General features: G+C 40.7%; 2 protein-coding genes across 3 annotated transcripts; one reads left to right on the top strand and one right to left on the bottom strand.

Moving 5' to 3' along the window:
• Nucleotides 1-1,028: 1,028 nt before the first annotated feature.
• On the bottom strand, nucleotides 1,029-3,280 carry LOC115171015 (homeobox protein Hox-B13a). The gene is made up of 2 exons (XM_029727463.1): nucleotides 2,204-3,280; nucleotides 1,029-1,746 (listed from the first exon to the last, which is right to left on the bottom strand). The coding sequence occupies exons 1-2, from the start codon at nucleotides 2,868-2,870 to the stop codon at nucleotides 1,499-1,501; spliced, it is 915 nt and encodes a 304-aa protein (XP_029583323.1). The 5' UTR covers nucleotides 2,871-3,280; the 3' UTR covers nucleotides 1,029-1,498.
• Nucleotides 3,281-5,899: 2,619 nt separating this feature from the next.
• Nucleotides 5,900-27,312, top strand: LOC115171016 (homeobox protein XHOX-3-like). 2 transcript variants are annotated; one of them, XM_029727464.1, is made up of 4 exons: nucleotides 5,900-6,007; nucleotides 18,376-18,475; nucleotides 25,385-25,623; nucleotides 25,995-27,312. In XM_029727464.1, exons 2-4 carry the CDS (start codon nucleotides 18,418-18,420, stop codon nucleotides 26,463-26,465), a joined length of 768 nt encoding a protein of 255 aa, XP_029583324.1. In that variant the 5' UTR covers nucleotides 5,900-6,007; nucleotides 18,376-18,417; the 3' UTR covers nucleotides 26,466-27,312. The 2 variants fall into 2 exon arrangements, with proteins under 2 accessions (XP_029583324.1, XP_029583325.1); XM_029727465.1 differs by lacking the exons at nucleotides 5,900-6,007; nucleotides 18,376-18,475 and adding an exon at nucleotides 24,715-25,034.
• Nucleotides 27,313-27,757: the final 445 nt, after the last annotated feature.

The raw sequence follows: 27,757 nt of genomic DNA on the forward strand, positions 1-27,757 counted from the left end.
TGAAATGCAACTCATTTCTTGACGCTTGAAGTGAATTTCATTTGTTTTAGTTTGCATTAAAAGCCTATATCTGAAGTCAGTTTAATCTTTGTAGCCGCATTTGACTGATTACGTATTGAATAGGCTAGTAATTATGTTAATTGTAAAATAAAATAGGCCTACAGATTAACAAAATCCTGTCTAAACCATTCATATATATTTTGAAGTAGCCTATTGGCCTAGGCCTGCGTAAACGTCCAAGGGTTCCAGGAGTGTTAATGAAGCAGTAACACGAGCATCAGTAGGTGATACAAGTAAGGCTAGGTAATAACATACAGCACGTTATATAGCTAGCCATTTCAAATATGGCTGTGTTTGCAGGCCTTCAACTTTCAAGGTATATTTAAGCAATAAGGCCAGAGGGGGTGTGGTATATGGCCAATATACCACGGCGAAGGGCTGTGTCTGGACACAGCCCTTAGTCGTGGTATATTGACCATATACTTTAAACCCCAGAGGTGCCTTATTGCTATTATAAACTGGTTACCAAAGTTATTAGAACAGTAAAAATACATGTTTTGTCATACCCGTGGTATACTGTCTGATACATCACGGCTGTCAGCCAATCAGCATTCAGGGCTCGAACCACCCAGTTTATAATAAATTATATATTTGGCCCATTAGCTTTTACCCATCACCAAAATCCTTAGCCCCAGAAAGACTGTTATTTGGCACGAAAAGCATGATATTATTTGTAAAGGGTATGGATACTTTAAAAGTAATATTTTTTCAAGTTTTGATGCAGCTTTCATGATGGAGCATAATATGTAAAATGAATCACCAACTTAATGCGTAAAACTCATATTTCAAATATATTATAAACGGTTTGAATGTAACTTTACATTGCACTGGAATTTCTGAACTCTTAGACCATCCCTATTTCAATGTGTTGGTACATTTGCCAATCAATATTCTATTTTATCTTTAACTAGCCCTATATAAACAGGGTTTGCAAACACAATCACATATATAACACATATATTCCACGGAGTAACATTTATTGTATACAACATACTGGGATTAAAACAATTTATTAAGCATTACGCTATATTTTTAAAAGTACTGTTTTACAAGCGTTATAAACAGTATAGATTGGGAATATGATTGCATAATACGTTTCCTATTCTACTGCAGTAACAACATTGACATACTTAACATATAGCCTATATATACCTCCATGTATAGCACGAGTTAAACAGTTAAGCAGACCTAAGTGTTACATTAAAGCAGGCAAGTGCTGTATTTACAGGCCTCTAAAACATTGTCTTTAGAGGGCTTGGTTCTTGTTTTATTTCTTCTTTTCAAAAGACGAATTGGCGATGCAATTGCGCAAGCAAAATAGCACACCAAATCCCAATCCAAAAAAGGTACCACGTCGACGTTTTCTTTCCTTCATTTTTTTGTTCATACAGCAAAAACAATGTCCCTCGTCCAAATCGTCTAGGTCAAGCCTGACTGGCTACGGCGCACTGGTCTTGACTTTGGCCACGAACTTCTTCTCTTTAACTCTCCTGTTTTGAAACCAGATCGTAATCTGCCTTTCCGACAAGTTGGTTCCTGCTGAAATCTTTCTCCTCTTATCTTTCGTGATGAATTTGTTGGCGGCATACTCTTTCTCCAGTTCCTTTAGCTGCACCTTGGTGTACGGAATCCTTTTCTTTCTACCGCGACGAAAGGAGTTGCCATCGTGTTGGTGGGCCACTACATCTGCAATGGACAACAAAGAGAAACTGGAGTCTGGAAAATGTGCATTTAATTCTATAATTCAGTCTTTCTCATTGTAAGGGATAACCCATGCTGCGTTTTTGAAAAACGGCAGTGTATAACTGCCTACATATTGATGAATTAACACTACAATGAGGTATTCAGAAACTCAGAAAACCAGGAAGACTACAACGACCAAAATGGTCGCTCATATGAACGTGCGTGCCTATACCGAGACACATATTAAAATTCAATATTCAGCCCAAACATGCGATAGAATAAGGGATTGAAAATCCTAATGCATTCGATGGCTTGCGATTAATGCACAGAATGAAAGGTAACTATATTGCGTAATCATGCATTAGAAAAAGCTTGTATTCATTTGCCTCATATAGGCTATCCAACCCATTACAGTAATCTAATAATGTACTAAGACAGTGTGCAGAGCACATGTTTTTACCTGCCAACGCAGATTTCCAAAGGTGTCCGGCTTGACTCTGGTCCTTTGAGCAGTACATCTGGCCGCCCCAGCCATTCGTCAGTGCCCACGGCTGATAGCTGTCCATTGGAAGCAGCGTGTCGTGACGGGGCTCTCCTGCCCCGAGAGTCTGCACCACCGACACGTCCAGGTAGCTCGCCATGGACTGGTAGGGGCTTGGGTACCCGTGGTAGAACGCGAATTCTTTAGCTCGGCTCGGGTATTCTTCAGACGTGACCGGGGTGTCCATGTATTTTTCCGCAGAGTAGCTGAGCGCGCTGGGCTGTGTGCAGGACTTGAGCGAACCCCGCCCCATTCTGCAGGGATAATAGCCGTTGCCAAAGTACCCATAGGGTAAGGGACCTGTGGAGGAGCCTTGAGGGACCGCGGGGCACGGTGTGCACTGTTTGCCTGGTTCCCCGGAGCTTGAGCCCGATACATCCACCGCGGAGTAGCCGGAGCTGTGCACCAGGCTAGAGGGGTGACCCCCCAGAGCGGAGTGGGCCATCAGATTCCTGCACTGGTTGGCCGCGAAATTGCCGCTACCAACCAGACCCTCCATGTTCTTGTTCAGCTCATCCAAGTTGTTTTCATACACAAACATAACCGTGTCCGCCCAGCGAGGATTCAGGACCAAGGAGGTGGTCATATCACGCTCACCATTCGGACGGAGAATTCTGTTTCAAAGACCCACGTCCAGAGTAGGACACCAGGTTACATCCACAGCTGGATTGACGCAACGGACCAAGACATGGAATGGCGCGTCTCCATTGGATGAAAAGCTTACCACGTGATAAGTACAACAAACCCTTGTTGGGGATGTCAGTCAAATACATTATTTCTATTGCTTTGGAGAAATGGCACGAGATACTCTTCAGCGTATTGTTTTGTCATTTTCTATTCCCCAATTGTTGTGTTTTCTGCGGTTTCCATAAACACACTTCTGGAATAAATAATACAATTCAACCTCTGACTACAATTCTGAAGCACAGCATTTCAATAAAAACGGTGTACAAAAGCCTTTCTACATGCGTTTCGTACTGGATTTATAGGGTGAAAAAAGCATCCCAAAGCTCAATGCGCCTAGCTCTCCAAAGGCCAATGGAAGCGGACCGACTAGCATGTAGCGCCTAAGATAACCTTGCAAAGGACTACCTATGTTAAGGCACGTCAAACAACGATGGCATGAGGACGATTTTACCTATGACATCTATTGAATGCGCAGAACATCTGGGAATGAATCACTTTGGCAATCACTCCAACAAAAGTCTAGTGATAATGTAACCTACTTTGAAAAATGCTGTTTCCTTGCTTTGTTAAATGATTGCATAAAAATCATATTGGCTTTCACATAGGGAAATGATCATTCAAAATGAACACTGTTAAGAGATACGTTTTTTTACTTTCACACAAAATGACTATTAATGTAGATTTTACCACAAAACCCAACAGATTATGTTACACTGTTTGCCTTTTTGGTTCGGCTTTAATTAGATAATGTAAAATGCAGAAAATTTCCCAATGGTTGTGGACATATTTAAAGACGTATAATCGTCCTTGCCAAATGCATGAACAAAGTTTACCGTTGTAATAAAAGTATTCTTTAAGCATAACATGAGATTGCATACCTGGCACATTTTTTGGGGGGATTTTATAATTTACTATTAAACGTCCAAAGCAGTTAATTTATGTGAGCTTTTAGAATATAATGCTCAATGTTCATGGCTAAAAACATATTACTGAATGAATCGTAAATATAATTTATTAACGGGATTGGAGGTCTTAAGAGTTCTAAAATACGGGTGAAGTTCAAATAGATTTAGCGGGGTTTTGAGGCACTTCAGAGTAATATTCTTTGTGTAATCATTATTTCTGTGGTTATGACTGTAGTTGTGAATTTGAGTGTTTTATGCTGAAATTGCCATTATTCCAGATATAGCTAAACGTGTCTAAAGTATGCGGTCTAAGGCTCTGCATCTCAGTGCTAGAGACGTCACTACAGACCCTGGTTCGATTCCAGAATGTATCACAACTGGCGTGATTGGGAGTCCAATAGGGCGGTGCACAATTTGGCCCAGCGTTGTCCGGGGTTTGGGTTTGGTTTTTGCCGAGGTAGGCCTTCATTGTAAATAAGAATGTGTTCTTAACTGACTTGCCTAGATAAATAAAGGTACAATATAAATAAATAAATAAATGTTATATCTCAAACCTGACGTGAAGTGTTTCAAAAAAAGCAAAGTACGCTTTCATTCTGCCATGAAGTGGGTCTTGGTTTGGAAAATCTGTGTAGGCTATGCCCGTCGTAAAATGATACACATAGTACACACAGTTGTAGAGGACGACATGAAAAACCCAATGAATAAATACATTGTTACAGGTTGCTCGTATAGCTTTTTCAAATCTATCTCATGTTCACAAATGTGTTGAGCGAGATAGGATTTGGGGCGGCAGGTAGCCTAGTGGTTGCTGGATCGAATCCCCGAGCTGACAAGGTAAAAATCGATCGTTCTGCCCCTAAAACGTTCACTGGTAGGCCGTCATTGTAAATGAGAATTTGTTCTTAACTGACTTGCCTAGTTAAATAAAAAATAAAATGAGTGGGCAAATACTCATGTGCGTAAAAGCGGTGTTTCATCTGAAAAGTAGCCTATAATGCTGCAATTAAAAAAAACTTTACCTCTCCGACTCTGCTATTTTGAAGGTAGGCCTGATGTTATCTAGCATTATGAAAACATGTGTCAATCTGCTTCTGGAATTGCTATCAGGTAACGAAATGTACATTTTAGCTCAAAGGCGCAGTTATGCATCTTATGGTTGATTTGCGTCAGCGAGAGACGCATAAAGGTCCAGCGATAAGGACAATGTTTCAAACAACATAACTATAATGAAAACGTTTCAAGCAATACATATAGGTTAAACTAGTGTCTGATTCTTCTCATTAGTCAGGATTTGTACATTGTGTTTAAATGGGATAGGCGGAAAGACTCTCTCCAACAACAGCCCCATCCCCTCACTCATTCCAACCCTCACCACACACACGCGCGCGCACACACCCACACACGCGCCCGCGCACACAACCCCCAGACAGTAGTCTTTACATAGGGATCAGAATAGGCCCTCAAGGTCAAGGCCAAGTTTAAAGTGAGTCTGGCCCTCCCTGAAGGCTCTGTTTCGGCCGCCACCGACCACACCAGACCCGCCCCTGCCTGAGTAAATGCTCAAGTTCAAGGCTGCCTCTTTCTGTGTGTCATCATCACAAACACACAAGGCACACAAATACCATATAACGTTTGTAACCAGCACCTTTCTTTCATTTCAATCAAAGATAGACCTACAGACCACAGGGCAAGTGACTAGGCTAGCCTATATACGCTCAATTAATACATGATTTATAGAATCATTTATTAAGAATTCAATCTACGGTTTCCAAACGTACATTGAGATTACTCTTGAATAATTGTGCAATAGTGCAGGATGAGATTGCATGTCGTATGTTATGCTGTATTTGGCGCGTTTGTCTGCTATGTCATGTCTCATGCGTACCGCGTCGATGCCACGCGCCTTGGCTCCTGGAGGTGCAAAGCATCCGCCTAATGGCACATGTTGTACTTGCGCACAGAGCTACTGTACGCAGGAAATGCCTTAATAACCCTTATTGTCAAACTTCCTGCCCAGTTGTCGAGGCTCATAACGACTTCAGAAAGGGGTCGGTGCATTTCACGGTTGTCTCGCTCTCCACGAAAATAAAAGGCATTTTCCTATACCCAAATCCAGGAATAAGGAATGGTAAGTTTCAAAACTGATTTGTAACCTAAGTAATATTAACTGTGCGTAATTGTGCAACTAACAAGGGGAGTGACTCGGAGGGAAGACAACAATAGAAAGAGTGGTGCACACGTGCAAATAAACTCAGGTTAAATATTTCCTAGGGGGGGTAAATAAAATGTATTACCAATGCTTTGAAAACGGTAATATATTCAATTTCAAACGACTTGTCCATAAAACATATTCAAACCGAAAATCTATACAATAACTAGCGTTATTTGGTATGAGTTACTTGCGAATACAGCAGGCTATACAGTTTGGAAATAATAAATTAATCTATTAGGCTACGTTGTGGAATAAGTATGATATCATGCAGTTACTAAAGTTATTGAGGAGAACGTGTCGTGCGTAATTATAATTCATCACCAAACATGAATAGGCCTCACCAACATTATTTGAACAAAAATAGGTGCATGTAGCCAGGCCAAAAAAATCGGACTTGTGTGTGTGGATTCGAAATGTAGATACAAGACATGCCAATGACTATTAGGGTAAAAACCCTGGGCGTTTTGAAATGTGTAACATTTTTTTTTTTATTTTTTTTACCAAAACCATATCTTGGAATTTAAGTGCTCTCTGGAATTTAAGAGTTCTGTATTCAATATTTGAGAATGATAAGGTCTTAAAAGTGTGATGAAACTAGTAGCCAACAGCCCAACACAATATGCCGCTATTTATTTGTTATGGCAATTCATTATTTACATCCAAGAACTGTCTGATCAGGTATGCTACAAATGTTTAAAAAACAACAAATAATTCCTAATACACAAATAAATGCCAATTATTCAGCATACTAACCCTTTGCAAATGTCATGTAATTTCCCATTGCATCCCTGGGCACTTGGCAGAGATGGCGTGTTGCCATGGCCTCCCATTTAGCCCCTTGTGTGTTTCTGCGACTGACCCATTTGGCTTGATTCTAAAACATTTCCAACCCTCTGTATTGAGAAGATAGGTAGCCTATAACTTTTCTTCCCGATGAAAATGCTGGATCCCGACATTTAGATTTAATTTATGTGAACAATGGACATAAATATGGCATCAACATTCTGAAAACAAGACCCTAACAACGAACCATTGGGTGAATTATCGACGAATACTTTCCATATAGTAACAGTTTCTTTAAATATGAACCAGATGTCAAAGCAGCCTTGTACAGTATTTGCAATCTCTGAAGAACCACCATTTGGTGCAGAGGACGAGGTTGGGCGTTTCACCTCAAGTCACTACCGCAGGCCTGAGGCCGAACAGTTTTATTAGAGGGGCCACTCTTTCGCCATGAGGTCTAAGTCCTCAATGAGACTTTCGGATACATTCAATTACCTAATAGTAGGCTATTGATGTTTTCTAAAGTGGATTCGTGGAGCACAATACATACTAATCAAAGTAACCTATTCCATTGTTGTAAAGTTGTTCTTAGGCCTACATTTTGTCAACTGAATATTTGCAAAAATGCAAATGCGAGCAACATGCTTTAATTTACAGCAGACATGGTTGCAGTATTGTAATAGCCTACCGTTCTTGGACACTAGGCATTTTCACGTTATTTTCTATTTTCCGTGTAAATATATCTTCACCATACTGATCTACCGCGCACGGATGATTAAATGTTTGCCTAAATTGAACGTCATATAATATTATGCACCATTAAAAGTATGGTAGAGCCTGTCTTCTATTCAGTTGAAACCCAAAATGAAAAGATATTGACGACTGAGAAAACATAGACATAGCTGTATAGACTAGCCTATAGTTGAATTGTTTTGATAATTGTTCTGCCCATGAAACATTGTCCATATATGGACCTTGCATGCTGAGTCGCCATTATAGAGGAGTGAGTATAATAGGGAGGCAAAAATACATTTTCTTGTATAGTAAATGAGTCAAAAATCTATATTTTTGAAAGCAGATTTTGGTTGAGTTTTTAAATTACATTTTCAAAGAGCTGGTTTGACAGCCTGACATGCGTGAAAAAAAATGATGTTTTTATTTGTTTGTACAACAAAAAGTGAGCTACAGCCGTGTAACTTTCACGCTTGACAGCCATTAACATCAATACTTAAGGCTTAAATTCTAATCTTGAGTTTTACGCAAGGGGGGAAAAAAAGCATGTTTAATCTTATTTGACCTGCAGCATAATTAACTTCACCGCGGCTATCGAAACCATTATCACATTTGACGCTTGCTATTAATGGGAATCGACACCATTCAACCATGTTGCTATAATATCTGACAGAATGTTAAGCAGCACGTGGTTACTAATACACAACAGTTGTGAAAAGGTCAAATTGACAGACCAGATCAAGGTCATTTCAATGAACATGAAGTCAGGCTATTATTCAGGCTCCCGAATAATGCAATATTATAACTGCAGTGTGGTAATTCATGTAGCTAGATGAGGTTGTTTATTAAACCACTGAAGGTATCAACCAAGTATCATCAGCAGCAGGCCCAGCATCACCCCTATAGTCAAAGTGTAGCTAGAATAAATTGTGTGACAAGTTTGAGGAAACAAAACCATGTTTCAGCACTGAGGTAAAAAGGTTATTGGTGCTGCTTACTAATGGCCTTTATAACTAGTACCCCTACACAATCATCATCAACAACAACAAATCATCATCATCCGAATTATCACAGCCACAGTGGTAACACAAAATACAAAATCTAAACGACTTAATTACTGTTATTGAGCTTGTTAAACTGAGTGAGTAAACAGTAGCAGTATTTAACATGAAATCAAGTTGTGAAATGTACGAAATTGAAGTAGCCCGATGGCTATTTATTCCAAATGTCCTTCATGTCCGCCAGCACCAAAGAAAAGAGTGTGGAGTGTTACAACACTTTAGTAAGATAGAGTGGCTATTATGTGGTTACATAAATGCCTCTTAACTGCTTCCAAATGCACCGCCGTTAAATGGTTGGAATAATGGTAAACGAGTGCATGCTTTCTTGAGCTTTAGCCTAGACACAAAGTTGGAAGAATCTTCAGATTCCTTAACAAATTGATTTACCATTTGGAACTATTTGAAGAACTTTCAAATATATTGGAAATGATGTTCCCTGTCTCAGATACATGAAAACAACCAAGGGTAGTGTGAAGCATCACACACAGGCAGCCTGTCATTGTATTCACATCAAGATGTCATTATGAAAATGACCATGCTCCTTCGAAGGGAATCGTAGCTGATCATTAGCACCAACCTTACAACTCTGTCCTAAAGCCACAATAGAGATCATTACAGTGTCCAGTTGTCACTGTTCTGTGGCGTGTTATTCCAGTGTGGTGTCAGATCATTTCATTTCAACCAGTTCAGATCAACATGGGTATTGTTGAATACCAATTGAAGTCCTTCTTTGCATTTTAGTCATTTAGCAGACGCTCTTATCCAGAGCGACTTACAGTAGTGAATGCATACATTTCACACATTTTTTATTTTTCCGTACTGGTCCCCCGTGGGAATCGAACCCACAAACCTGGCGTTGCAAACACCATGCTCTACCAACTGAGCCACAGAGGAGACTTGCTATTTAGAATGGAACTGTTATAACAAGTGGATATAGTTGACATATGACTGGTAACATAAGATGTACGGTAGTAAGTGTGTAATTTGAATGGCATTCTGTAAGAACAAACTACCAGATGACAAACTGTCCACTAAAGAAGACTGACTCATTCGAACAGGAAATGGTTCCTACGAGACAATACGCACTATGACTTCTTTCAGAAAAGCTTTGTTCGTACAGGAAGGAGCATAACTACGTAGAACAGGACACTACACTAAAAGCACATGTTTAGAATTAAGATAAGGCATAGACCCCTCATTATGAGTGGATGTCCGTCTGTCAGGGAATCCTAACCCAACAAACATGCATGTGTAACTAGCAGTGATGTCTGCAGGGGAGTTGGGAGGACATTTTAGTTACACATCTAAAGTTAGGACTCAGACCTTAGATTGTGTGTGTGTGTGTGTGTGTGTGTTTATACGTGTGTGTGTGTGTATACGTGTGTGTGTCCGTGCAAGGCATTATCTAAAACCATGTGGGCCCATGAAGCACAACCCACAAAAAAACAGACCTGGACTTTCTGGCGACTTTCAGGAGGCTGGGGTCCATTTCAACAATGTTCTGTACAGTTTTATCTGGGTAAGTTACACCAAAGGCTTTAGTTCTCAGCATAATAGTTGAATAATTACAAAAGTCAATTCTCTTCACCACAAAACCAGGCTGCCATTTGATTCATAACTTGGGTCCCCGTGATTGTTATGGAGACGCGCCATAATGTTGACAAGGTTTGTTGCCTTCTCACGTGACCTTTAGTAGCAGTCTCTGAATATAGCCTACATTACTCTACTGTCCACCATTCACTGTTTTTACTGGGATGCCTGCATATTGGCCTTGTTGGGCACCTTCCTTGCCATGGTTTAGGGCAGGGGTGCTCAACTCTGACCCTACGAGGTCCGGAGCCTGCAGGTTTTCTGTTATACCTGAAAAGTAATTGCACACACCTGGTGTCCCAGGTCTAAATCAATCCCTGATTAGAGGGGAACAATGGAAAAAATGCAGTGGAACTGGCTTCGAGGTCCAGAGTCGAGTTGGAGGGGTTTAGGGCCTTAATGACATATATACACTCAGTGGCCAGGTTATTAGGTACACACATCTAGTACCAGGTCGGACCCCCCCCCCCCTTTGGATCCAGAACAGCCTGAATTCTTTGGGGAATGGATTCTACAAGATGTGGCGTTCAAACATTTCTCAGTTGGTATCAAGGGACCTAACGTTGTGCCGGGAAAAGATTACCCACATCCTTACACCACCTACACCAGCCTGTACCCCTGACACCAGGCAGGATGAGGCCATGGACTCATGCTGCTTACACCAAATCCTGACTCTGCCAACAGCAACCGGGATTTGTCGGTTTGTGGTCCACCTGTTAGCTCGCACGATTCTTGCCATTCTCCTTCAACCTCTCTCATCAATGAGCTGTTTTCGCTCACAAGACTGCCACTGACTGGATGTTTTTTGCTTGTCGCACCATTCTCGGTAATCCTTAGACACCGCTGTGCGTGAAAAGCCCAGGAGGCCGGCTGTTTCTGAGATACTGGCAATCATACCACGCTCAAAGTCACGTAGGTCACTCATGTTGCCCATTCTAACGTTCAATCGAACAGTAACTGAATGCCTCGATGACTGTCTGCCTGCTTTATATAGTAAGCCACAGCCACGTGACTCACTGTCTGTAGGAGTGAACAATGTTTTTGAATGGGGCGGTGCACCTAATAAACTATGTTGAGGATATAAGACATGGTTCACAAGCATAGTGAGTGATCCGTCCATTAGCCCCTTAGTGGTCTTGTCACCAACATGCAGATTTTGCAAAGGACTTAGCACCTACGCGAAGGGCATAGCACCAGACTGGTTAGGGTACTTATAGGGACAGTTGCTGTACCTCTATAGGCAAATACAATAGGTACTCCATCAGAGGCTGGCAGTGGGGTTCACTGATTTGGGTCAGATTTATTACAACCCTACACTGTCATAAAAAAAGTACCGAATTGTACTTAAAGGGGTACAAATGTGGTACCCTGTAAGGTACGTCCTTTGTATCATTAGTTATAGGTACATAATTGTACCCTTGCAATTTGTACTTTAAAAGAGCCAAAAGGTACACATTTGCCTTTTTAGGGTACTACCACAGTGAAAAATCTGTTTGATCCTTTTAAGTGGCAAAAATGTACCTATTGTGATGATGTCTCATCAAATTGGACATATAGGTTGGATGAGAACTCCAACAGGATATGTATGTGGTCAAAATTACCATCTGCTTCTGTAGTTATTGACAAAGTTGATGGAATTACTGTTAGCCCACATATACTGTCAACTATTGATCTAACATAATACAATCCCAAATTATGAGACACCATCATGGCAACTAGCAACTAGGCTGGCAAGTTGAGCCATGACTGAAATAAAACATATTTAACTACATAGTTTAAGACAGAAGGCAACTTAGGCTACCTCCTCAGAAAAATACAAAAAGCAATAAAAACAATTCTGTATCATCAATATCCCTCATTTGAAAGATCTTTATCTAAAATGTTTGCCAAATATGGACCATTACAGATAGAAACCTACATAATTAGATAGTGAATAGAATAAACCAGATTAAGTGAGACTGAAAATATTACTTCATTGAGTAAATCATAAAAAAAATACATGGATATTGCATACAGAAAAGTAGAGTTGAGCCGATCTAGAGTATTAGAGAATAAATCCCAGACAAAAAAATTTGCAAAATAAGACACAATCGCATGTAGACTATCACTTTAGCCTATTTAAATCATGTATTTTTTTAATATTTTGAGAAGAGGAAAATGTCAAAAGAAACCATCTGAACTGAAAGTCGACAGGACACATCCTCAACAATAGACCTACTAGTATTCTGCAATCTATCGAATTTATATATAATAGGCCTGCATGCACCTGACCTGCCTTTTGTAGACCTACATATAGACCTGCATGCACCTGACCTGCCTTTTGTAGACCTACATATAGACCTGCATGCACCTGACCTGCCTTTTGTAGACCTACATATAGATCTGCATGCACCTGACCTGCCTTTTGTAGACCTACATATAGACCTGCATGCACCTGACCTTCCTTTTGTAGACCTACATATAGGCCTGCATGCACCTGACCTGCCTTTTGTAGACCTACATATAGACCTGCATGCACCTGACCTGCCTTTTGTAGACCTACATATAGACCTGCATGCACCTGACCTGCCTTTTGTAGACCTACATATAGACCTGCGCATGTACATGTTCAAGGACGATGACGGAAACGGACACAAATATGAATAGCGGCCCATGGAATGTTATTACTTGTCATCTATAACATAACGGCCAAATAAATGAAAACAATTAATAATTATCTCAGTGCCGTTATATTCCAGGACTCTACAGAGCTAATTTCTCTTAACATGAACTAAAAACTTGGCTGGCTGTTTTAAATTAGGATAGGCTGGATAAGATGTTATTTAGGAAATCAATAATGATTGAGATGCACGTTTCAATGGTTCAGTTTCCCATGTCTAACAGATTCACCGTCGACACAACCCAAGGTTAAGCTCGAACTGTAAAAGTACAGAATAATCAACTCAATTTTGTTTAGAGTAACGGACAGAAATAGAGGCGTATAATAACCACTGCCATTATGACCGAGCTGCAAGAGACACTGGCGGCCATGTCGGATAATTATGACTGGCGTTTAGATTTCAGTGCAGATAATAAACTTAGAGGAATAAAAGCGTTTATGGCGGAGAATTCCCACGCAGTTCCAGGCAGTGCCTTGCGTTCTGTTTCAGCTTGAGCACAGTAAATACCCAGGCTCGAATCGTTACACACTTTCATCTTCGTTTTATAATGGCAGTCTGTGCAGTCGTTCAACCAACCTGAGTTAATGGATGCGGAAACCAGAGCCAAGGCAAGTAACAAGAGCCTTACCTGAAAACGGGATAGGCCTACATGAGAGCCATTACGCACAGTTTATGCACCAGCCATTCTGTCACCTCTGAGCTAAAATACATTTATCGTAGACGTAGCCTACATGTTCTCGTTATCAGTTGTACGACTCAAATTCAGTCGCTAGAACATCTTGACAATGTGTTACGAAAAGTGCCTAAAACAAAACTTTACTACAAACAAATATCTATGGTCATGACACAGAAAATACGTTTTGGGGTTGGCAGAATAATAATGGTGTTCTGGACGCAACATCTTGGCGAGGGAAAAGCAATTGTTTTCCTATTAATGAAGAGAATGCATTTCCAAGTAGGCCTACTTTTAATAGTTTTTCTGAACTCCAACAATGTCCATCAATGAAAACGAATACGGCATATACATGCTCCGATCGTCATGTTTTAATAATAATTATGTATACTCTACTTTTAATAATACAATATTATACTTCTGCTTTGTCTAACAGCAGTGGGGCTGTATTTCTTTGATTGCGCTGGGTTGGTTTGACATTGATATGGTGGTAGGCAATAACAAAAATAACCAAACCTTCAAATCCGAAGCGGTTGTCACAATGTAGGCTAATGTACAGTATATATAACAGGAAACATTTCGAGAACAATGTATTCGATAAATTAAAAAACGGGGTGAACGTTTAAGATGACAAGTACACTATCCATAAGGAACCTCATAGGCACTACGCACGGATATTTTGTCCCCTCACAAGAAACAAATGTTTGGGTCAAATTATAGGCCTAAGCTTACTAATAAATATTGAAATGACTATTATTAGGCATGTATTGTAATAACCTGCACACATGATTGTGTTAATAGAGTCAGTGTGCACTCCCTGTGATGTGTGTGCATCACGCATGTTTTCACCACGATTAGGCTATCCGCACCTCATCTGCACTGTAGGTGAGCGTCAAATCATTTTGGGAGGGGGGGGGCACACCTGTTATTGAATATTTTGACAAGTACACAATCATTATTTGATTTACCCACATGCATTTCAAGTTCACAATATTACATAAGGCAGAGGGAAATAAACCTTTGCGCAAATGCATTAACGTCGATAAAAGATTTACGTCCACTTGGAAGCAAAGCGCACTGTCTGTCATTGACTGAAAAATGTACAAAATGAGAGTTGCAGTATAGGCTACCTTATCTATATGTTTAAATTGTTTTTCATAACTGAATAAATACGCACGACCCTTGCAGGAGGAATACAGTGTGACATTCAAAATAATACGGACTGGAACTGGAAAGTAGTACAAACAGAGTAATGTAAGCTGGTCATTATAGTCCATCTAACTTCAGGCCTAAAAATGGCAATGATTAAATGTTTGTCCCTATGAGCAGCACCTTCATTAGTAACAGTGAAATTGGGTTGACATATCGACTCTTGATGACACATACGCTAAAACGACCTGTCAGAGATGAAGCAAAAATAAATAAAAAATAACAGATGACACAGTGGCAGACAAACGGAACCACCGAAGCCTATATATATATATTTGAACCTTTATTTAACTAGGCAAGTCAGTTAAGAACAAATTCTTATTTCCAATGACGGCCTACCCCGGCCAAACTAGGACAATTGTGCGCCGCCCTATGATACTCCCAATCACGGCCGGATGTGATGCAACCTGGATTCAAACCAGGTACTGCAGTGACACCTCTTGCACTGAGATGCAGTGTCTTAGACCACTGCGGCACGAGGGAACCCTATAACCTATATTGTGTTCGTGTCAAGCTTATATTTGTTTCCCCGACGTAAACAGTGACCGTGTTTTTTTACATGTATTTCTTATTTAACCTTTATTTAACTAGGCAAGTCAGTTAAGAACAAATTCTTATTTACAATGACGGTCTACCAAAAGGCAAAAGGCCTCCTGCGGGGACGGGGGCTGGGATTAAAAGTAAATATATATAAATATAGGACAAAACACACATCACGACAAGAGAGACAACACAACACTACATAAAGACAGACCTAAGACAACAACATAGCAAGGCAGCAACACATGACAACACAGCATGGTAAAAACACAACATGACAACAACATCGTAGCAACACAACATGGTGGCAGCACAAAACATGGCACAAACATTATTGGGCACAGACAACAGCACAAAGGGCAAGAAGGTAGAGAAAAGTGTAGGTCCCTCTTGTACTGTACACAGACAGCATCTGCTTCGGGCTGACAAAGAGGGCACCGGCCTTTGCCAAACGTCGTTAAATTAACAAACTCCAGTTTCAGTCAAGGGAGAAGGATTGGCATCGACTCCCACCGATCTCGACAGGGGTGGTTGGTTTATTTAGGTCTCAACAATGAATAAGCGTCGCGTTAAGTCATAATGAAACGCACAGAACAGCTTCAAATGGCATAGCGGTTCGTTCTCTGGTCCAATATGTCAAACCGAATGTTAAACGACACCGCAATATGTAAGAAACATGACATCATCAATACATACCATCATGGGGGTTGCTCAACATGCACGAACGTTTATTTAATTTTGTTATTCTTGGGTGGTGACATGGCTGGTTGATCCATCACTACTTTAATAAATTAGACTTGAAAAACATAGGCTGACTTAAATGTTCTAAAACGTTAAATGAACACAACAGGCCTAGCACTTGTGCTAATAGCCATTTTCTTTCCAAGACAGAAAAATAGTAAATTCATAATTCTAGCGTAACTCAATTGATTAGTGAACTGAAAGAATATACGTTGAATCATAACCAGTTGTTCCATAATATCACGACATTTCGTGAAATAGGCCTACATACAATATTCAGGCCTACGTTGAGGACAGCATAATATCACGACATTTCGTGAAATAGGCCTACATACGATATTCAGGCCTACGTTGAGGACAGCATAATATCACGACATTTCGTGAAATAGGACTACATACGATATTCAGGCCTACATTGGGGACAGCATAATATCACGACATTTCGTGAAATGGGACTACATACAATATTCAGGCCTACGTTGAGGACAGCAAGGGATGCGGCTACAAATAATTAAATCAAATAATTTTGTAAATTCGCCTAATTATGAAATTAATGCTATTGGAATACGTTTGGTAGGGGAAATCTATCATCTAAATCTTCCATTAAATGGTGCAAAAACAAATCAGCTGTAGGTTACCTATGCCATATGACGAATTCCATACAACTTGACAGACAGTTATGCATATTTGTCACTGATATATAGGCTAATATTAATTTCTGCAACAAATGCCGATTATTTCCAAATTTAGGATATGTTTTGATTGTTAAAACGAACGAAAACTGTGCAAATGAAAACTAGATATTTAATATAGCCTTATCCTTCATTGGCAGCAATTCATTTGTGTTTTTGATCCTCTGACCTGAAACTAAAATTGACAATAAAGGTCTGCGTTTTATTAACTGAATGATAATTCCTTCAACGAATATCGGCCAGGACCTAATTTCCCAGTTGGTTTGTACCTTATTAAGCATTACGATGCTCGTACCAGGTGCATCTTTATTTATAGGTGAACTTTTTAAGTTTCCCAAACAAGCACGTCGAGAGAACGTTCGATAAGTGCGTCGATAGACCATGTATATGTAAAATGGAAAGGAAAGCAGCACTGCTCTCGGATCAGCTTTCTCCATTCAAATTATTCCACAATACTGACGACGGATCAGATCCCAGAGAGATATTACAACCGATTGCTGCATTAGGCTATTGAAGCTTACCAAATAATAATGCACTAAATCACAGGTTGGGCACATCATTGCCCACACGTTGTCACACACCATGAAACACTTGGCAAAATTTATAGACAGTAGCCTAGTCGCAAAATAGAACTTAATTGATTGAACATGAACTTGATTTCAATATGATTGAAATAGGCTATAAGCCCCTGGTATCTTAACGCAGTCACCTGTGGTTTTTCATTTGAAGAACCATTTTATCCTTCACATGTTTGTAACAATTCCAAATACTATGGCAACTTTGTATTTGTAGTCAACTTCGTTCTGAAATTATCTGCAGTCACATATTTTTTTTCTATGGCGCGGAAGAGCACTTTGTGTGCACTTTGGCTGATACCAGTGGTCTGGATCACTCGTAGACGTGAGAATATGTTTAAGAGCCACGTTACTAACGAAGGCTCTGAGAAACACATCGGCTACTAAAGATATAAGGTTCCAACGATGATCGGAACGCTACGAAGACTGGGAAACGAGGGTCAGCTATCATTGTTTTAACTGGGAACGGAAAATGAATGTTTCAAGCGAGCTTATCACTCCTCCCTATTAATTAGCGTATTGCTCCATCCTCTATAGATTTCTATCCATCTAAATGTTTATCTTCATCACGGTGACGCGTCCACAAGTGGTACTCCGCACCCTCGTTCAATGACAGCCTTCCGAAAGTGGGCAGTTAGTGGTCTGATCATAAGGGGGCGCTCAGTGCCTAAACCCACAAACCCTCTTCTTCCCCCAAAACATGGGCGGGTATACACTATGGGAAGCTCAGAGGGTAGGCCTATATTTTGTCAATATAGCCTAATAGCAGAATGCATTCGTGCGACCTATTGAATTGGAATTAGAGATAGGTCATTGGAAAACGAGATAGGTAATTTAAGCGTAAACTGTTTCCTTTTTTATTTGTTAGTCTCTCTGTATATTACTCGATAGATGTGTGTGGTTAACGTCTATATTGGGGCAGAGGAGAGGATCCAGATGTCAAGAACATCGATGTTTCACACATTTTTTCTTTTATTTAACCGTTATTTTACCAGGTAAATTGACTGAGAACACATTCTCATTTACAGCAATGACCTGGGGAATAGTTACAGGGGAGAGGAGGGGGAGGAATGAGCCAATTGGAAGCTCATCGAACATCGAATCACATCCAAGTTCTACATGCATTTGGTAAGTATTCTGTAGACCAATTTTGATTGAATAGCGGCCAAATATGACTCTGGTTATTCGATCAGTCTGAATGTTCAGGATGATTGTCAGTTAATTATATAAGTACCAATCAAAAGTTTGGATACACCTACTCATTAAAGCGGTTTTCTTTATTATTTTTTTTACAATTTTCTACATTGTCGAATAATAGTGAAGACATCAAAACTATGAAAAAACATATGGAATCATGTAGTAACCAAAAAACAGATTAACAAATCAAAATATATTTTATATTTGAGATTATTCAAAGTAGCCAACCTTTGCCATGATGACAGCTTTGCACACTCTTGGCATTCGCTCAACCAGCTTCACCTGAAATGCTTTTCCAACAGTCTTGAAGGAGTTCCCACATATGCTGAGCACTGGTTGGCTACTTTTCTTTCACTCTGTGGTCCAACTCATCTCAAACCATCTCAATTGGGTTGAGGTCAGATGATTGTGGAGGCCAGGTCATCTGATGCAGCACTCCATCACTCGACTTCTTGGTCAAATAGCCCTTACTAAGCCTGGAGGTGTGCTGTGTCATTGTCCTGTTGAAAAATAAAATGATAATCCCACTAAGCGCAAATCGGATGGGATGGCGTATCGCTGCAGAATGCTGTGGTAGCCATGCTGGTTAAGTCTTCCTTGAATTCTAAATAAATCACAGACAGTGTCACAAGCAAAGCACCCCCACACCATCACACCTCCTCCATGCTTCACGGTGGAAACCACACATGCGGAGATCATCTGTTCACCTAATCTGCATCTCACAAAGACACGGTGGTTGGAACCAAAAATCTCCAATTTGAAATCATCAGACCAAAGGACACATTTTCACCGGTGTTTCTTGGCCCAAGCAAGTCTCTTTTTCTTATTGGTGTCCTTTAGTAGTGGTTTCTTTGCAGAAATTCGACCATGAAGGCCTGATTCACGCTGTCTCCTCTGAACAGTTATTGTTGAGAAGGGTCTGTTCCTTGAACTCTGTGAAGCATTTATTTGGGCTGCAATTTCTGAGGCTGGTAACTCTAATCAACTTATCAAATCAAATTCAAATCAATTTTTATTAGTCTCATGCGCTGAATACAACAGGTGTAGACCTTACCGTGAATTGCTTACTTACGAGCCCCTAACCAACAATGCAGTTAAAAAATATATAAGATAAGAATAAAAGTAACAAGTAATTAAAGAGCAGCAGTGAAATAACAATAGCGAGACAATATACAGGGGGGTACCGATACAGAGTCGATTTGCGGGGGCACTGGTTATTTGAAGTAGTATGCACAGTTGAAGTCGGAAGCCAAATACATTTAAACCAAATACATTTAAACTCAGTTTTTCACAATTCCTGACATTTAATCCTAGTAAACATTCCCTGTCTTAGGACAGTTAGGATCACCACTTTATTTTAAGAATGTGAAACTCTGACCTCAATCCCATAGAAAATTTGTGGGCAGAACTGAAAAAGCGTGTGCGAGCAAGGAGGCCTACAAACTTGACTCAGTTACACCAGCTCTGTCAGGAGGAATGGGCCAAAATTCACCCAATTTATTGTGGGAAGCTTGTGGAAGGCTACCCAAAGCGCTTGACCCAAGTTAAACAATTTAAAGGCAATGCTACCAAATACTAATTGAGTGTATGTAAACTTCAAACCCACTGGGAATGTGATGAAAGAAATAAAAGCTGAAATAAATAATTCTCTCTACTATTATTCTGACATTTCACATTCAGAAAATAAAGTGGTGATCCTAACTGACCTAAGACAGAGAATTTTTACGAGGATTAAATGTCAGGAATTGTGAAAAACTGAGTTGAAATGTATTTGGCTAAGGTGTATGTAAACTTCCGACTTCAACTGTAGGTGGTCCAGAGTTCTTTTCCCTCTGCTTGCACATTTAACATGCTGATAGAAATTTGGTAAAACGGATTTAAGTTTCCCTGCAATAAAGTCCCCGTCTACTAGGAGTGCCGCCTCTGGGTGAGCGTTTTTTTGTTTGCTTATGGCGGATTACAGCTCATTCAATTCTGTCTTAGTGCCAACTTCTGACTGTGGTGGTATGTAAACCCCTTCAAAGAATACAGATGAAAACTCTCTCGGTAGGTAGTGTGGTCTACAGCTTATCATAAGATACTCTACCTCAGGCGAGCAATAGCTTGAGACTTCCTTAGATATCATGCACCAGCTGCTGTTTACAAAAATACATAGACTGCCGCCCCTTGTCTTACCAGACGCCGCTGTTCCATCCTGCCGGTACATCGTATAACCAGCCAGCTGTATGTTGATGTTGTCGTCGTTCAGCCACGACTCCGTGAAGCATAAGATGTTACAGTTTTAATTGTCCCGTTAGTAGTTTAATCTTCCACGTACCTCGTCAATTTTATTGTCCAAAGACCGCACGTTTACTAGCAGAATGGAGGGAAGTGGGGGTTTATTCGATTACCTACGAATTCTCAAAAGGCAGTCCGACTTTCGCCCCCTCTTTCTCCGCCTCCTCTTCACGCAGATCACGGGGATTGGGCCTGTTCCCGAGGAAACAGTGCATCCTTCGCGTTGGGTTTGTCAGAGTCATGAAAGGAAAAAGAGGATTCTGCTAGTCCATGGTGAGTAATCGCAGTCCTGATGTCTAGAAGTTATTTTTGGTCATAAGAGATGGTAGCGGCAACATAATGTCAAACGTCTGCCATCCTCTCTGGCGCCCCCCTATCCTCTGCAGCAGAGGTAACTCTGGGTCTTCCTTTCCTGTGACGGTCCTCATGAGAGCCAGTTTCATCATAGCGCTTGATGGATTTTGTGACTGCACTTGAAGAAACTTGAAAAGTTATTGACATTTTCCATATTGACTGGCCTTCATGTCTTAACGTAATGATGGACTGTCGTTTCTCTTTGCTTATTTGGGCTCCCGAGTGCCGCACTGGTCTAAGGCACTGCATATCAGTGCTAGAAGTGTCACTACAGACACCCTGGTTCAAATCCAGGCTGTATCACAACCAGCTGTGATTGGGAGTCCCATAGGGTGGAGCACAATTGGCCCAGCGTCGTCTAGGTTTGGCCGGTGTAGGCCGTCATTGTAAATAAGAATTTGTTCTTAACCTCTCTTGGGTAGGAGGCAGTATTTTGACGTCCGGATGAAAAGCGTGCCCGTAGTAAACTGCCTGCTATTCAGGCCCAGAAGGTAGGATATGCATATTATTAGTAGATTTGGATAGAAAACACTCTGACATTTCTAAAACTGTTTGAATCATGTCTGTGAGTATAACAGAACTCATATGGCCGGTCAAAAACCTGAGAGAAATCCAACCAGGAAGTGTGGAAATCTGAGGTTTGTAGTATTTCTAGTGATTGCCTATACAGTATACAGTGTCTTAGGGGTCATTTTGCACTTCCTAAGGCTTCCACTAGATGTCAACAGTCTTTAGAACGTTGTTTCATGCTTCTACTGTGAATGGGGAGAGAATAAGAGCTCCTGGAAGTAGATGACTGAGAAAATGACATGAGCTCAGTGGCGTGCACTCACGTGAGAGTTAGCTGTGTTCCTTTTCTTTTTTGAAAACATTGGAATTGTCCGTTTGGAATATTACTGAAGATTTATGATAAAAACATCCTAAAGATTGATGCTATACATCATTTGACATGTTTCTACGAATGTAAATATAACTTTTTTTGACTTTTTGTCATCACATTTTGCGTGCGCTTCCTGCATTTGGAGTAGTGGACTAAACGCGCGAACAAAAAGGAGGTATTTGGACATAAATGATGGAGTTTATCAAACAAAACAAACATTTATTGTGGAACTGGGAATTCCTGGGAGTGCATTCTGATGAAGATCATCAAAGGTAAGTGAATATTTATAATGCAATTTCTGATTTTAGTTGACTCCAAAACGGCGGGTATCTGTACTGCTTGTTGTTGTTGTCTGAGCGCTGTACTCAGATTATTGCAAAGTGTGCTTTCGCCGTAAAACTTTTTTGAAATCTGACACAGCAGTTGCATTGAGGAGAAGTTTATCTTTAATTCTTTGAATAACAGTTGTTTATTTTATCAACGTTTATGATGAGTATTTCTGTAAATTGATTTGCTCATTCACTGGAAGTTTTTGGAGGCAAAACATTTCTGAACATTACACGCCAATGTAAAATGGGGTGTTTGGATATAAATATGAACTTTATCGAGCAAAACATACATGTATTGTGTAACATGAAGTCCTATGAGTGCCATCTAATGAAGATCATCAAAGGTTAGTGCTTAATTTTAGCGGTGTTTCTGTTTTTTGTGACGCCTCTCCTTGCTTGGAAAATGGTTGTGGTTTTTCTTGTCTAGCTGCTGTCCTAACATAATCTAATGCTATGCTTTTGCCGTAAAGCCTTTTTGAAATCGGACACTGTGGTTAGATTAATGACAAGTTTATCTTTAAAATGGTGTATAATAGTTGTATGTTTGAGAAATTTGAATTATGAGATTTTTGTTCTTTTGAATTTGGTGCTTTTGAATTGAAATTCATTCCAGGTGACTACCTCATGAAGCTGGTTGAGAGAATGCCAACAGTGTGCAAAGCTGTCATCAAGGCACAGGGTGGCTACTTTTAAGAAATGGGTTTAACACTTTTTTGGTTACTACATGATTCCATATATGTTGTTTCATATTTTTGTTGTCTTCACTATTATTCTACAATGTAGAAAATAGTACAAATAAAGAAAAATCCTTGAATGAGTAGGTGTGTCCAAACTTTTGACTGGTACTGTATATTTTTTTAAGTAAAGAGAGAATGTGCAAACTTCACAGATGTTTAATGGCTGATATCAATCATTTCTAATAATAGGTCAAGTAACAGACAGGCCTATATAGCAATATATAGGCGTACCAACATGCTAACCCTGTATTCCAAGCGCCATTTGACCAGGTTTGACCCGGTTTTCCCCCAGACAGAATACAAGCAGTCAGTCAACGTGGAGCCACTCGGCCATTTGTGATCAAAGAGTCTATGTATAACAATACAAACATCAACTTGGGTGATATCAGTAGCCTAAGCCATCCTTCAGCGCCATGTCCGCCGATTGAACCACGTGAATGCTCTGTCTCTACGTCTGGAATAAGAGGATAGACAGGTGGACCACTGCGCACCCAGGTTGCCACCCTCTCCCCTCTCCCCTCGGTTCCCATTTCCATGACCACTCTGCTGGGGCTATGCAACGTTTATCTGGGCAAGGAAAGGTTTATACGTTGGGGAGCGGGAAAAAGAGATGCAGAGGCTCTTCCACCAGTCTCATTTTATTTTAAATAAGCCTACCCAATTTGCCGAGCGAACCTGTGACAACTAACACTTCTTATTCCCAAATTAGACAAAAATTACGTTTCCATGCGTTTCCATTTTAGATAGCCTATCTAGAATGAGGGCGACGCATCGATTCAGCCATCTCTGCAATTCACTTTCACAGTGACAAATCGATGAGAATTAGGTGGCTATGCATCAGATTTTGTTTAGGTCTATGATGAACAAATCTACTCAATAGAATGTATAATCGATCCCCTCAGTGGAGTTAACACTCTTTAATCATCGATGGGATCAGGACTGGATTAAGCATTGTAACAGTGTTCTGGTGGAACATAATCCAATGATCCCATTGACACATTAGTAAGCACATAAAGTAGAATATTTCCTCTGATTTTAAAGGTACCAACTCGTATTTCAACGGGGGACTCTGATACATTTTGGCACCATATTTCATTTCAAATGTGTTAAATGCATGTAGCTACGTTACTATTTATGTTTGACTCTGTAGCCTATCAATAATATGTTTTACAACGTTTTAAAGCATGTCTCTGTTTCAATAATCATGAACATCATCATCGCCAAATGTGTTTACATATGCCTAATTATATCAGTGTATGAGTTGGTGTTTTAAATACTATTTATGCCAAACTATACGTCTAAACTGTATTAAATCGGTCTACAATATCGGAGAAAATTTTAAATGCCCAGTTTTCTGCCTTTGTGCTGGTTTTACCTGCACAAATTTTTACGAACATTAGGGTTCTAATGATTGACTTCCAAAAATACAAACATCAAACGCCACAGAACAATGAGGGTTGGTCTATTTCGACAGGGAAGCTTCTGTGCCAGTAAGGAAAGGGAGGTCGATCTAAATTCTCCATAACAAGAGTACAAAGACTGGTCGGAGACCAAAGACAATTGAACACCTCCTTCCCTCCTTGCGCCCAGGCGGCGCCTTGGCGGATAGACCGTGTCTCTCATTAGCAAAAGATGTCTCGACCAGGGAGATATAAAAGCCAGAAAGAAGGAGAGAAGGAGGGGGATTCAAACGGGGCGACAAAAACAACTAATCCCATCTATGTAAACGAACTTGGCTCGAGTCTGCAGACAGAGCGTCAACAAGGCATGGAGAGAGACACCCATTTTGGATGATACAGTGGCGCACGCATTGGGAATAATTAGAATTGTAGGCGAACATTTTCAAAGGAGTAAACTTGGTTTATTAAACTTGAAGTCTGGACACAAATACACTACAAGAAACGACATTATGCGTAAGTAGCCCTAAAGTATTCTCAAATATTTTAGTAGTCTGCATGTAGCCTTGGCTTCCACAGCATCGATAAAGTGCTCTAAGGCTATTAATTTTTAGGCCCGTGCTACTTTAGTAATGTACGCGTAATTACGCATGGACAATACATTGCCAAATAGGGTGTTATATCTCGACTAGACTACAACGACCGTGACAAACGTGTTTGGTATTCCTTTCGAATAGTAGGCCTATCCTATTCTATTGAGAAGTTTGGATCCAACCAGTTTGCAACAGACATCCACTTTCATTTCTAAAAGGAAATAAAAACTGTTCTTTTTCATTTAACTTTACTTTCAATGTTTGTATTTTCAGTTGCAGAGGGCAGAGAAACGCCAGTCGCCACAGTGGTTGATACAGACAGTGGACATGGAGATGAGCCATGCCCGCGCAGCTCAGTCAATTTTATTGACCACAGTCGGCGACACCGAACTGCCTTTACCCGGGAACAACTATCCCGCCTGGAGCATGAGTACCTCAAGGAGAGCTACGTTTCTCGACCGAGGAGATGCGAACTGGCAACAGCACTGAACCTTCCCGAGACCACAATCAAGGTAGCTTACCCTACTGCACACATGGAAATTCTATTTAAATGTCAAATGAGTTTTTACCTGTCATTCTTGATCATGTTGAGAGTTAAGCCTACACTTGGCCCTGACTTCAGAAATGAGGGAGTTTAGCAACAGCTTCTGGCATTTACTTTTTTATAGGTAGGGAGTGTCAGTTCAGGTTCCAGAACTACCCGTTTAACAGTGATGGGCCAACCTTACCTGAATGTAACCTAAACAAAGCACATTTGTGATGTATTATAGTGTGGGTCTAGTGTAATTTATCATTGAGAAATGTGAAGCAGCCCAGGTTTAATGGCATCTCGGTTGGTCACTCCTTCCTCTCTCATCCTCCTTTCTCTCCTACCCAACTGCAGGTATGGTTCCAAAACAGGCGAATGAAGGACAAGAGGCAGCGTCACTCTCTCAGCTGGCCACACCCTCTGGACCCCAACCTGTGTGCCCTGATGGTGAGCCAGGCTGCAGCAGGCTTACCTTACCCCTTTCTCCCTCCCCTCCCCCTGCACCTCTACTCTCACCACGGAGTGGGGGCAGGTGCCCCCTCTGTTCCCAGCCCCTTCGCTGCTCCCCTCAGGCCACTGGATCCCCTGCGCCTCTCTCACTCCCCCTACCCCAGGCCGGGTGGTCTACCCCCAACGGCCCTCTACCCCCATTCCAATGTGATGCACCATCCCGCCACTTGCCCCTGCCCCCTCTGCCTCCACTGGGGATCAGACCAACTGTTCAAAGCCAGAGGGCTGACCGCTATTGGCCTGAATCGACCATGCAGTCCCAAAACTATGGCTGCCAGTCTGGACAGGAGGGAAGAGGTGCCTTTGCCCAGATGAAGTTTGCTGCAGTAGCTACAAGGAAATGACGATATGAAGTCAATGGTGGTGACGGTACATTGAGCACAATCACACCTCATGATCAGATAAACTGCCCTCCCTGGAGGAGTGCAATTTGATCCAGCTTTCCATGTTGTTGGAGCTCTAGATTTACATGTGTCTGTAATAACACAGCTGGGGATATGAATACTGTTTAATTATTCATGTGAAATGCAACGTTCTTTCCAGATTGATGATCTTGAAACATTCCGGCCTTCACACATACGGTAGCTAATACTGGGGATGACCTTGAGGCAATAAGAAACGTTCCTTTTGTTGTAACTGCGTTTTCTTATGCGCAAGAACGAGACGCTTTGTTCTAACTGCTGATTCACTAAAAGGCAGAGGAGTTCCATTAGTAGAATGTCCAATTAGACATTGAAGGTAAAACATTTTTTAAAAGTACAGACATTTTCCAGTCATAGAAATTCACATAATTCACTGTTTGCTCTGATAATCAAGTATGAATCTCAACACATGAGAAATGGCTTTGCAGAAACCACTGTTGCTCATGTGTTTGTCTGATGTTTGCACTATTCTATTATCTTGTCTAGAATTGAACAGAATGCATACAGTGCCAGAATATGTGAAGGCGCAAAGTGTACATAAGATTTTCTTTTCCATCTTTCGGAATATGTGATGATATATTTTAGTTAATACATATTTATGAGAAATCTCTGGATCAATATTTTAAAGAACAAATTGTGATTGAGTACACTCGTTTGCATCAACAATGACATATATTACTCTGGCAAGCATACTTTTACAAAGTCAATTAAATAAATAAACTCAACACTTCTCAAATCAATCTACATTTTCAATGTACTTTTGAATGGTTCGATTGCACACATAGAACCTACATTCTAATCATATAACTGTGTCTTATCTGATAACAGTTCCTTGGTCTAGGGAAGCAATACCCTTTAGTGTAAGGACAGAAGCTGGGAGACGAGAAGCAAGTACAGGGAGTGAACATTTAATAAACAACGGACATGAAACAGAACACGGGCAGCATCTGGATAGGGGAAACAAAATGACATTAATGCTGACACAGGGATCAAACTGAGGAAAAGACAGATATAGAGGGGGCAATCAACAAAGTGAAGGAGTCGAGGTGAGTCCACTGAAACGCTGATGCTCGTAATGATGGTGACAGGTGTGCGTATTGATGGGCAGCCTGGTGCCCGAGAGGGGGAGCGGGAGCAGGCGTGACAGTACCCCCCCTGTAGGGGCGCCACCCGGCGTCCCACCTG

This window comes from Salmo trutta, chromosome 32, assembly GCF_901001165.1.
Source record: "Salmo trutta chromosome 32, fSalTru1.1, whole genome shotgun sequence".
NCBI classification, from domain to species: domain Eukaryota; kingdom Metazoa; phylum Chordata; class Actinopteri; order Salmoniformes; family Salmonidae; genus Salmo; species Salmo trutta.

Excerpts from the sequence above, each read along its gene's own strand:
- LOC115171015 (XM_029727463.1), bottom strand. The coding sequence starts at position 2,870 with ATGACCACCTCCTTGGTCCTGAATCCTCGCTGGGCGGACACGGTTATG. Across the intron at positions 1,747-2,203 it reads TTGGAAATCTGCGTTGGCAG|ATGTAGTGGCCCACCAACAC; the intron begins GTAAAAACATGT and ends TGTCCATTGCAG.
- LOC115171016 (XM_029727464.1), top strand. The coding sequence starts at position 18,418 with ATGAGCCAATTGGAAGCTCATCGAACATCGAATCACATCCAAGTTCTA. Across the intron at positions 18,476-25,384 it reads CCAAGTTCTACATGCATTTG|TTGCAGAGGGCAGAGAAACG; the intron begins GTAAGTATTCTG and ends TTGTATTTTCAG. Across the intron at positions 25,624-25,994 it reads TTCCCGAGACCACAATCAAG|GTATGGTTCCAAAACAGGCG; the intron begins GTAGCTTACCCT and ends ACCCAACTGCAG.